The sequence below is a fragment of the Rana temporaria genome, chromosome 9 (genome assembly GCF_905171775.1).
Source record: "Rana temporaria chromosome 9, aRanTem1.1, whole genome shotgun sequence".
Classification (NCBI taxonomy): domain Eukaryota; kingdom Metazoa; phylum Chordata; class Amphibia; order Anura; family Ranidae; genus Rana; species Rana temporaria.
The window spans coordinates 124,655,044-124,667,166 of record NC_053497.1 but is presented as its reverse complement, the minus strand read 5'-3'; the positions used below and the strand labels follow the sequence as shown (position 1 = coordinate 124,667,166).

Sequence of the window (12,123 nt, the reverse complement as noted above, 5' to 3'; positions counted from 1 at the left end):
TTACACTGAAAAAAAAAAAATTTATCACTTTTATTCCTATTACAAGGAATGTAAACATCCCTTGTAATAGAAAAAAGCATGACAGGTCCTCTTAAATATGAGATCTGGGGTCAAAAAGACCTGAGATCTCATATTTGGGCTTAAATGCAAAAAAAAAATAAAACATTTGGAAATGTCATTTTTTTTCAAATGACAAAAAAAAAAAAATTGTCTCTTTAAGAGGCTGGGCGGGACTGACGTTTTGACGTCACTTCCGCCCAGCAGAGCTATGGGGACGGACGAAGGAGATTTTTCCTTCAGTCGCGTCCCCGCTCAGCTGCCGAACGGTCCCGATCGCCTCCGCCGCTACCGACGGCTCCGGTAAGCGGCGGGAGGGGGGGCCCCTCTCCCGCCACCGATAACGGCGATCTCGCGGCGGAGACCGCCGTTATCGTTTACCAGACCGCGCACACTAAAGATTGATACCTCGGTTGTGGCAGCAGCTGCTGCCGTTACCGAGATATCAATCTTTAAAAAATGGACGTACATCGTCGTGCGCAGGTCTGAAAGTGGTTAAGTGTGAGAAATATGCAAAAAAAAATAAAAAATCAGGAAGGGGGCAAATACTTTTTCAAAGCATTGTACGTACATACATGGTGAGGGGAAAAAGTATTTGATCCCCCTGCTGATTTTGTACGTACATTTTCACACTGACAGAGAAAGGATCCGTCTATAATTTTAATGATAGGTTTATTTTAATTGAGAGACAGACAGAATAACAACAAATATCCAGAAAAACGCATTTCAAAAAAGTTATAAATTGATCTGCATTTTAATGAGTGAAATAAGTATTTGATCCCCCTATCAATCAGCAAGATTTCTGGCTCCCAGGTGTCTTCTATACAGGTAACAAGCTGAGTTTAGGAGCACTCTCTTAGGCTGGATTCACAGCTATGCAGTTTTAGTGCTTTTTTTATTTTGCAGATTTGCACTACAGAACGTGTTCCATAGGAAACCATGTTAAATGGACGGTAGTGCAAATCTGCAAAATGCAAAAAGCACTAAAAATGCATAGGTGTGAATCAGGCCTTAAGGGAGTGCTGCTCATCTCAGCTTGTTACTTGTATAGACACCTGTCCATATAAGCAATCAATCAGATTCCAGGGCCAAATCCATAAAAGGGTTACGACGGCGTATCTGCTGATACGCCGTCGTATCTCTGTTTCTATCTATGCGGCTGATTCATAGAATCAGTTACGCATAGATATCCCTAAGATCCGACAGGTGTAATAGTTTTACACTGTCGGATCTTAGGATGCAGTACCGCGGCCGCCGCTGGGGGGCATTTCTTGTCGTAAACCAGCGTCGGGTATGCAAATTAGCACTTACGGAGATCCACAAAGGTTTTTCCCTTCGTGAAGTCGCCGTAAGTGTTTGCCATCGCAAAGATAGGGCTGCTTTTACAAAGTGTAAAGTTAGTACACCATGTAAAAGTATACCTGTCTTTCCCGTGTCGCTGTCAAATTTTTAAAAAAAAAATTTTTTTTTCCTGCCGCATCTCTTTTTTTTACCCGTCGCGATTCTCAAAACTCGGCGCAACGTAACGCAAAGCACGTCGGGAAAATGGCGTCGGGAGCATGCGCAGTACGTCGGTGCGGGAGCGCGCCTAATTTAAATGGGACTCGCCCCATTTGAATTGGCCCACCTTGCGCCGGACTGATTTAGGATACACCGCCGCAAATTTCCAGGTAAGTGCTTTGTGGATCGGGCACTAACTTGGGCAATTTGCGGCGGTGTAACTTAAATCACAAAAGTTACGTTGCGCCCGCTGGTTGTGGATCTGGCCCCCAATCTCTACACCATGGCTGGAATGGGCTACAAGACCACCGCCAAGCAGCTTGGTGGGAGGGTGACAACAGTTGGTGCGATTATTTACAAATGGAAGAAACACAAAATAACTGTCAGTCTCCCTCAGTCTGGGGCTCAGTGTAAGATATCACAAAGAAAACAATAGGTAACACACTATGCAGCGAAGGACTGAAATCCTGCAGTGCCCACAAGGTCCCTCTGCTCAAGAAAGTAGTTTGCTAATGAACATCTCAATAATTCAGAGGAGAACTGGGTGAAAGTGTTGTGGTCAGGTGAGACCAAAATCAAGCTCTTTGGCAACAACTTAACTTGCTGTGTTTGATGGAGGAGCGAGGCTACCTTTGACCCCAAGAACACTATTCACATCGTCAAACATGGCGGTGGTAAATATTATGCTTTGGGGAGTGGAGGCTTTCTGCTAAGGGGACAGGGCAACTTCACGTTAAAGGGATGATGGACGGGGCCATGTACCATAAAGTCTTGGGTGTGAACCTCCTTCCCTTAGTCAGGATATTGAAAATGGGTTGTGGATGGGTTTTACAGTATGCCAATGACCCAAAGCACACTGCAAAGGCAACAAAGGAGTGGCTCAAGAAGAAGCACATTAAGGTCCTGGGGTGGTCCAGCCAGTCTCCAGACCTTAATCCCAAAGAACATATGTGGTGGGAGCTGAAGGTTCGAGTTGTGTGCAAAACTGGTGGCCGACTACAAGAAACTTCTGACCTCTGTGATTGCCAACAAGGGTTTTGCCACCAAGTACCAAGTCATGTTTTGCGAAGGGGATCAAATACTTATTTCACTCATTAAAATGCAAATCGATGTATAACTTTTTTTAAATGCATTTTTCTGTTTGTCAGTGGGCAAATGTACAAAATCAGCAGGAGATCCAAATACCTTTTTCCCCTTTGTGTGTGTGTATGTGTGTAATATATATATATATATATTAGGGGTGTTGAATATAATCGTTGCATCGCGATTCGGGGCCCCCCGATTCGGCATCGATGCATGTGACCCCAATAATCGATGTCGGGTGACGTCATCCCGACTTGCCCCGCCCCTCCCGGGAGATCGCTCCGAGCAGGTCTTTTAAAATGCTTTTTTTTGTAATGAATGCGCGTTGTAATATATTAAGTGGCCGGCGTTGTGTGTGCTTTTTTTAAATATATGTAGATTCATACCTCGTAGCTCCGTGTGTAGTAACTGTACATGCGATCATGTGACTCCATGGCCCGGCCCGCCTCTCTCTTCCTCTGTCCTCTCACATCCCTCGTCTCAAAGTCTCTTCTGATGTCAGCCCCGCCCGCCTCTCTTGTGATCTGTTACTTTAGCTATAGACGATGGGCAGGGCTGAGAACGGACATCAGGGGAGATGAGAGGCAGGTCCGAGCATGGAGTCACATGAGGGGAATAGAATACAGTTATATACACACGGAGACATGAGGTATGATTCTGCATATGTTTTCAAAAGCACATTACAGAAGTGGCTATAACAGCATTTATTATCACAGGTATTTTATCAGCAGTCTGACTCTTAGGCCTCGTACACACGACAGAGTTTCTCGGCAGAATTCACCGAGAAACTCGGTCAAAACCCGGATTCTGCCGAGAAACTCTGTCGTCTGTACAGTTTTGGCTCGATGGAGCCGCCGAGGAACTCGACGAGAAAATAGAGAACATGTTCTCTATTTTCTCGTTGTCCGCGTTGTTCTATGGGAGAAGGCGGCCCGCCGAGCTCCTCGGCGGCTTCATCCCAAAACTCGACGAGGAACTCGACGTGCCAAGCACGTCGAGTTCCTCTGTCGTGTGTACGGGGCCTTACACTGCTCTGGCTGTGCTGACATTCCACTGTGTTAACTCCTAGTGTGCTGGAATGTGCAAAGAGTCAGAGAAATTTCAGCAGGGCTGTCAGTTGTGGAATCTAATCCCTGAGTCCTGCCCCCCCCCCCCCCCCCCCCCCAGCAGCCATGTGTGTATTCCTGTGCACTTTTTAAAGGGGAGTTTCACCCTATTTACACCCTTTAAAAATGAACAGATGACAATGAACCCTCAATAAAAAATATCAGCGAGGACTTGGAAATGTGTCAATTGTAATAGAAAATAAATAACACGGTAGTCCTCGCTGTACTGATATTTTTATTGAGGGTTCATTGTCATCTGTGCATTTTTAAAGGGCGTATTGATGACAATGGCAGTACATAAAAACACACTGAAAATGCACAGGCAAAATCATGTATTTTCCTCATTGTTCCCTCCAATCATCCTGTGTGTGCAGAACAGCATGCAAGTACAGAGGAGGAGGGGGTGCTGTTATCCGGGGACACAGGGGGGGTACGGGCATGTAGTGGAATCTGATGTGTCACCTGTGATAAGTCATTGTCACTGCAGGGACTGGGCTGTATGGAGGAGAAATATAGGCCATGTCTGCAGTCTCTGATCGTCTACTGTACTATGTCTGCAGTCTCTGATCGTCTCCTGTACTATGTCTGCAGTCTCTGATCATCTACTGTACTATGTCTGCAGTCTCTGATCATCTCCCTGTACTATGTCTGCAGTCTCTGATCATCTCCCTGTACTATGTCTGCAGTCTCTGATCATCTCCCTGTACTATGTCTGCAGTTTCTGATCATCTCCTGTACTATGTCTGCAGTTTCTGATCATCTCCTGTACTATGTCTGCAGTCTCTGATCATCTCCCTGTACTATGTCTGCAGTCTCTGATCATCTCCCTGTACTATGTCTGCAGTCTCTGATCATCTCCTGTACTATGTCTGCAGTCTCTGATCATCTCCTGTACTATGTCTGCAGTCTCTGATCATCTCCTGTACTATGTCTGCAGTCTCTGATCATCTCCTGTACTATGTCTGCAGTCTCTGATCATCTCCTTTAGTATTTTGGGGGGAGAGCCATGCGCACTTGGGCTGCAATCATGATGCATCGCCGAATCGAATCGTGGACTTGATAATCGTAATCGCATCGAATCGTGAGACCGGTGAAGATGCGCAGCCCTAAATATATAAATTATATATATATATATATATATATATATATATATATATATATATATATATATATATATATATATATATATATATATATATATATATATAAAATGTGTGTGTGTGTGTGTGTGTGTGTGTATATATATATATATATATATATATATATATATATATATATATATATATATATATATATATATATAAATTAGAGATGCGCATCTTCACTGGTCTCACGATTCGATTACGATTATCATGTCAACGATTCGATATCGCGATTACATCGTAAGTGCGCATGGTTTTCATCAAACAAATTCAAGCAGTCAGGAGAACTCCATTTTTTTTTTTTCTATCCGTTCTTTAAAAAAAGAAAACACTCCCTGCATGTAGCAAAGTCTAAGCACAGCAGACAACAACTTAAAGGAGCAACAGGCTCTCCCCCCAAAATACAGAGGAGATAATCAGAGACTGCAGACATGATACAAGAGATGATCAGAGACTGCAGACATGCTACAGAAGGTGATCAGAGACTGCGGACATGCTACAGAAGATGATCAGAGACTGCGGACATGCTACAGAAGATGATCAGAGACTGCGGACATGCTACAGAAGATGATCAGAGACTGCGGACATGCTACAGAAGATGATCAGAGACTGCGGACATGCTACAGAAGATGATCAGAGACTGCGGACATGCTACAGAAGATGATCAGAGACTGCGGACATGCTACAGAAGATGATCAGAGACTGCGGACATGCTACAGAAGATGATCAGAGACTGCGGACATGCTACAGAAGATGATCAGAGACTGCGGACATGCTACAGAAGATGATCCGAGACTGCGGACATGCTACAGAAGATGCCCAGGCCAGTTTTTGCGATTCGGCACTGCGTCGCTTTAACAGACAATTGCGTGGTCGTGCGACGTGGCTCCCAAACAAAATTGACGTCCTTTTTTTTCCCACAAATAGAGCTTTCTTTTGGTGGTATTTGATCACCTCTGCGGTTGTTGTTTTTTGCGCTATAAACAAAAATAGAGCGACAATTTTGAAAAAAATGCAATATTTTTTACTTTTTGCTATAATAAATATCCCCCAAAAACATATAAAACGTTTTTTCCCCCTCAGTTTAGGCTGATACGTATTCTTCTACCTATTTATGGTTAAAAAAAATCGCAATAAGCGTTTTATCGATTGGTTTGCGCAAAATTTATAGCGTTTACAAAATAGGGGATAGTTTTATTATTATTTTTTTTTTTTGCTACTAATGGCGGCGATCAGCGATTTTTTTCGTGATTGCGACATTATGGCAGACACTTCGGACAATTTTGACACATTTTTGGGACCATTGTCATTTTCACAACAAAAAATGCATTTAAATTGCATTGTTTATTGTGAAAATGACAGTTGCAGTTTGGGAGTTAACCACAGGGGGCGCTGAAGGAGTTAGGGTTCACCTAGTGTGTGTTTACAACTGTAAGGGGGTGTGGCTGTAGGACTGACGTCATCGTTAGTCTCCCTATAAAAGGGATCATTCGGTCGATGCGCTGCCACAGTGAAGCACGGGGAAGCCGTGTTTACATACGGCTCTCCCCGTTCTTCAGCTCCGGGGAGCCATCGCGAGGGGGCGGCTAGAAACGAATAGCCTCGTCCCGGATCGCTCCCCGCGGGTTACCGACCGCCGCATGTTTCCCGGGGGGGGGGGTCCCGATCGGACCCGCGGAAAGGCAGGGACGTACATGTACGCCCATATGCCTGTACGTGCCTTTCTGTGGACGTACATATACATGCGGCGGGTGTTAACCGGTTAAGAAAAAATGATGCCCTTTAGTATCACTTTAACAAACCTATTAAGTCTTTTGGCAGCAACTTGGATAGTAAACAGGTCAACGTCACTGCACTAATCAGCAAGAAATATACTTTGCAGATCAGTAGATCCAGAGGGGAGAGGTGATGGGGAAATCACAGGACGAAATTACATAGTAAAAGAGATTGAGCAGCCCCCAATGTGTTAGGCACACAGTACACACACACAGGATAGCTGCAGCAGGTAAGGAGGGGGGGGGGGGTGTGCCACCTCTATACACTCGCCCATATATCAAGCTTGACAGGCTGATCTCTCACCTCCGGAGCACTCCCATCCCCCCCTCCTATCCTCGCAGCTCGTTTCCAGAAGCCGACTTTATGCCTCATCCCACGGATGTTAAAACAGCTGCAGTGATCTGTGTCTCTGTCTCAGCTCCCCGTGCGGCTCGGCGCCGCCCATCGGGGAGGTGACCAGTGTCACTGTCCAGAGCTACAAATCCCAGAGGAGGGGGAGAGCGTGGGTGGGGGCAGCAACGAGGCTACATTGTGTCCGTTGAGAAGGGGACAGCACCAGGCGCAGCCAGCCGATCGGCGGCATGTCATGCCAGCAAAGACATTGCTGTGCCGGGGTAGGGGCCGCAATGATGTCATTCACAATCGATTATCGCTAAATACCGCATTGATGCAGAATCGGGAAGGGTATAATTGCGATGCATAGATGCGGCGATCATTTTCAAGACCCCTAATATATATATATATATATATATATATATATATATATATATTACACACATATATATATATATATATATATATATATATATATATATATATATATATATATATATATATATATATATTACACACAAGTGTGTCTTGTCTACAGTCAAGCATGGTGGTGGGAGTGTCATGGTCTGGGGCTGCCTGAGTGCTGCCGGCACTGAGGAGCTACAGTTCATTGAGAGCACCATGAATGCCAACATGTACTGTGACATACTGAAGCAGAGCATTATCCCCTCCCTTCGGAGACTGGGCCGCAGGGTAGTATTTCAACATAACGACCCCAAACACACCTCCAAGACAACCACTGCCTTGCTAAAGAAGCGGAGAGTAAAGGTGATGACATACTGGCCAAGTATGTCTCCAGACCTAAACTCTATTGCGCATCCTCAAATGGAAGGTGGAGGCAAGGTCTCTAATATCCACCAGCTCCGTGCAGTACTGGAAAAGAATGGTGGCCACACAAAATATTGACACTTTGGGCCCAATTTGGACATTTTAACTTAGGGGTGTACTCTCTTTTGTTGCCAGTGGTTTAGACATTAATGGCTGTGTGTTATTTTGAGGGGTTATACAAGCTGTACACTCACTACTTTACATTGTAGCAAAATGTAATTTCTTCAGTGTTGTCACATGAAAAGATAAAATATTTACAAAAATGTCAGGATGGTCCCACTGTATGTTAGAACGTAGCCGTCCTCTCTCTTTCACTCCCAGCTAAAGTCTATGGACTATGATTTGTAGTGTGCACATGACCACAACTAATGCGCACTGCTTATTTCAATCAAATGGAGATGAGGGGGGAAAAGAAAGCTTTGGGAGCTTATGGGGGATGTTAGAAGGCAAAAAAAACAAAGTCATGATTTAATGAAAAGCCATTATGGATTTAAAAATGAAAAATAATGCCATTGTTACCCTCACTTTAAGAATGTTCGGTCTCATGGCAGCGTCTCTTTAAAGAGATAAGCATTAATGTGTATCTTTTCATTTAGGAATTAAGTTTGAAACTGGAAGATTTGACAGCACAGAAGATGAACTGATCAAAAATAATGTAGAAGCCTTCATGAAATTAACAGGGTTGGAGTCAGGCGAGCTGCTCTTTCACAGTTATAGGTTTCCAGAGGAGAAGAGCATGATCGAAAAGTTAAAGAAAAAGTTCCACTTTCGGCAACGAATCGGTAATCTATGTATAATATATGTTTTCATGACAATTGTGTGAGTTATAGCCATGATTACTGTGCACCTTGCATAATAGATGGAAAGGCAAGGTATAATCAACGTGTGTGTGTGTGTGTATATATATATATATATATATTTCTTTATCGTACATCACGGGACACAGAGCGGCATTCATTACTATATGGGTTATATGGAGTACCTTCAGGTGTAGACACTGGCAATCTCAAACAGGAAATGCCCCTCCCTATATAACCCCCTCCCATAGGAGGAGTACCTCAGTTTTTACGCCAGTGTCTTAGGTGTTAGTCATGGTTTAGCTTGCCTCCGCATCCTTGGGATTAGGTGAGCTACCGGTTCTGTCCAAAAAAGCCTCAGCGCTAAAGTGGTCAGTAACCGGACCCCAAACCCTTGGGGTATAGCCCATAATGCTTTTCTTTTTAGAGAGCTGGACCCTGGGCCCAGAACTTAGAAACCTTTGGGTACCTAAAGTTTTCTGTTGCCAGGGTGCTATATGGGCCCAGGACAGTGGATCCTTCATAGGAACCCAGGGCCTGAAGGTCTAGACATCCCCACGGAGATGGGGGAAGATTGGGCCTCTTGCTTGGCAAAGTCCTGCGGCATGGAGCAGGTAAGTGAGGGGAAAACTTGCGGAACTTGGTTCTTAGCAGGTTTTTTTCTGGGGGGTCACAGGGGACATGCCTAAAGTTATGCACTGCATCTGGCAAACTAGTCACATATCATAAAGATAGGATGGCTCTCTATGTATTATTCCCCATAAGATGTGACCTCCCTTGTAGTGTTGGAAAAGCATTGAGTGGGGCCTGTGTTATATAAAAATATATGTGTGTGTCAGAGAGCTTTGCTTACCTGCAGGCCTCCAGGCGATGCTCCATTCAGTCTTCCTCCTCAGAGCCTGCAAGCACGCAAAACGCTGGCCTCCTCATGGTTCCAGGCTGCAGGCTGCAGTTTGCTGGAACAGAGAGGTCCCTTCCTCCCAAAATCCCCCCCCCCTCCCCCTGTCGGGAGGGGCATTTCCTGTTTGAGGTTGCTGGGGGGGAAGGGCGGGTCAGTGGCTTAAAGGAAGGGGCGGCCCTTCCTTGTTTGTTCCATCAATACTTTGGAACTGAGGAGAAAGACCAGAGCGGCAGCACGGGGCGCCGAGGACACACAGTGGCCAGAAAGGATATTGCAGTCTTCAGAGGACTGTTTTGTCAAGCCTAGAAATAGGCTGTTTCTTTTCCATCTCATAGTTTTTCTTTGCAATACTACTCAGGGGGACAGAATGTTTTTTCTTTCCTGGATTTGAAACAAAAACGAAAAAAAAAAAAAAAAAAAAAAAAAAAGTCATCTAGGGGAGAGGAAGCATTTTTTTATCCCCCAAACAGGTGTTTGGACAATTAACTTTTATAGTTCCAAATACCAATAGGTAGCAGGTGTACCTCGGTATTGTACCATGGTATGCCGCTGTTTTCCCTACAGGGAGCCTTGGGGCCATCGGGATCTGGGGCTGGAGCTGACGCGGGTCAGTCCAACCCTAAGATGGTCACGGAGGAGGTATTACTCACCTCTTTAAAAGAGATGCAGAAAAGCATGGGAAAAATGATATCCGCAGCTATGCGGGGCAGTAAGCGGAATAGATCTCCGTCGCCCGAGCGCGGACCCTCAGAAGAGGAGGTCCTTTCCTCAGGGGAATTGGACGACCTCTTGGACACGGACCAAGTAGGTTCAGGGATCGAAGACCCGGATACAGAGGAGTCTGGGGCAGTCTCCCTGAGGGAGAGCTGGTGGATTCAAGGATTGTCGGACTTGGTCCATAGGACATTCAACTTGCCAGTACCAGATCTCCAGGTATCGACGGTTTCAGCTTTGGGCTCACTGAGGGCGCCTCAAAGCAATGCTGTGTTTCCGATCCATCCTCTATTAGAGGGAATTTTGTTCCAAGATTGGAACAAGCCAGATAAGATCTTCTTACCACCTAAAAGGTTCTCTGTCCTATATCCTATGGAAGAAAAATTTTCCAAAAGATGGGCTACTCCTGCAGTGGACGCAGCCATCTCATCTCAGATCGTTAACATGCCCTGTAGAAAACATACAGGTGTTCAAGGATCCAGTTGATAAGCGCTTGGAAGCACTACTTAAGAACTCCTTCACTACTGCAGGGGCAGTAGTACAGCTAGCTGTGGCTGCGATTGGGGTCGCTCAAGCATTATCGGATCAATTTAAGCAGATGCTTAAACTTATTCCGGCCCAGCAGGCAGAAAAATTTTCGGATGTCCCTAAGGCCATATGTTTTACGGTAGACGCAATCAAGGATTCTATCCAGCAAGCGTCACGTTTATCGTTATCCCTTATCCATATGAGAAGACTCTTATGGTTAAAAAGCTGGGAGGCTGAGCCCCCATGCAAGAAGCTCCTGGTAGGGTTCCCCTTCCATGGAGGACGACTCTTCGGAGAAGACCTAGATAAATACATTCAGACCATTTCAAACGGCAAGAGTACTCTCTTGCCAACTAAGAAGAAGGTTCAGGGACCTGCGTTTAAACGACAGTATTCCCCTGGGCAGGGGCCCTCTAATGCCAAGCAGTATCGACGGCCTCCTGCAAAAGCAAACTTCGGCTTCAACAGCAGATCACAAGGACAGGCTGTTAGAGGCAAAAGGCAGTGGTTTCGCAAACCAGCAAGACCAGCCCCCAAGCCAACCTTATGAAGGGGCGCCCCCACCCACGAAGGTGGGGGGAAGGCTGCGACTCTTTTCAGAGATTTGGGAAGCCAGCATTCCCGACGAGTGGGTACGGTCTTCCGTGGCCACAGGCTACAAATTAGATTTCCTAAGGTTTCCTCCTCCTCATTTCCAGAAGTCGAGGATTCCAAACGATCCGGAAAAGGGAGCCGCATTAAGATCGGCATTAGATCATCTACTTTCCCAGGAAGTAATAGTAGAGGTACCAGTCCTGGAACAGGGGCTGGGTTTCTACTCCAACCTATTCATCATCCCAAAATCCAATGGAGATGTCAGGCCAATTTTGGACCTAAAGATGGTAAATGCATATCTAAAGATCCGCTCATTTCGGATGGAATCCGTGCGGTCAGCAGCTGCCACACTCCAGAAGGACGACTTCATGGCGTCCATAGACATAAAGGATGCCTACCTTCATGTTCCAATTTATCAGCCACATCAAAGATATCTACGCTTCATGGTGGCTTCGCGTCACTTCCAATTCGTGGCGCTTCCCTTCGGGTTGGCTACGGCCCCCCGGGTGTTCACGAAGGTCCTAGCTCCAATCCTAGCCAAACTAAGGATCCAAGGGGTCACGATCCTAGCATACCTGGACGACCTCCTAGTCATAGATCACTCGTCTCCCGGCTTGGAGCGAGCAGTGGCCCTCACGGTCCAATACCTCGAGAGGTTCGGCTGGGTCCTAAATCGAGAAAAGTCAGCTTTCCAGCCCACAAAGCAGTTGGAATATCTCGGCATGAGATTAGACACAGAACAACAAGGAGTGTTCCTACCTCTG

General features: G+C 45.6%; 1 protein-coding gene across 1 annotated transcript in view; it reads left to right on the top strand.

The window, feature by feature from the left end:
- TTF1 (transcription termination factor 1) overlaps nucleotides 1-12,123 on the top strand; it is an 80,168-nt gene that overhangs the window by 27,601 nt on the left and 40,444 nt on the right. The window contains exon 5 of the mRNA XM_040324418.1: nucleotides 8,422-8,607. Coding sequence (XP_040180352.1) covers nucleotides 8,422-8,607 — 186 coding nt within the window. The remainder of the gene's footprint in view (nucleotides 1-8,421; nucleotides 8,608-12,123) is intronic.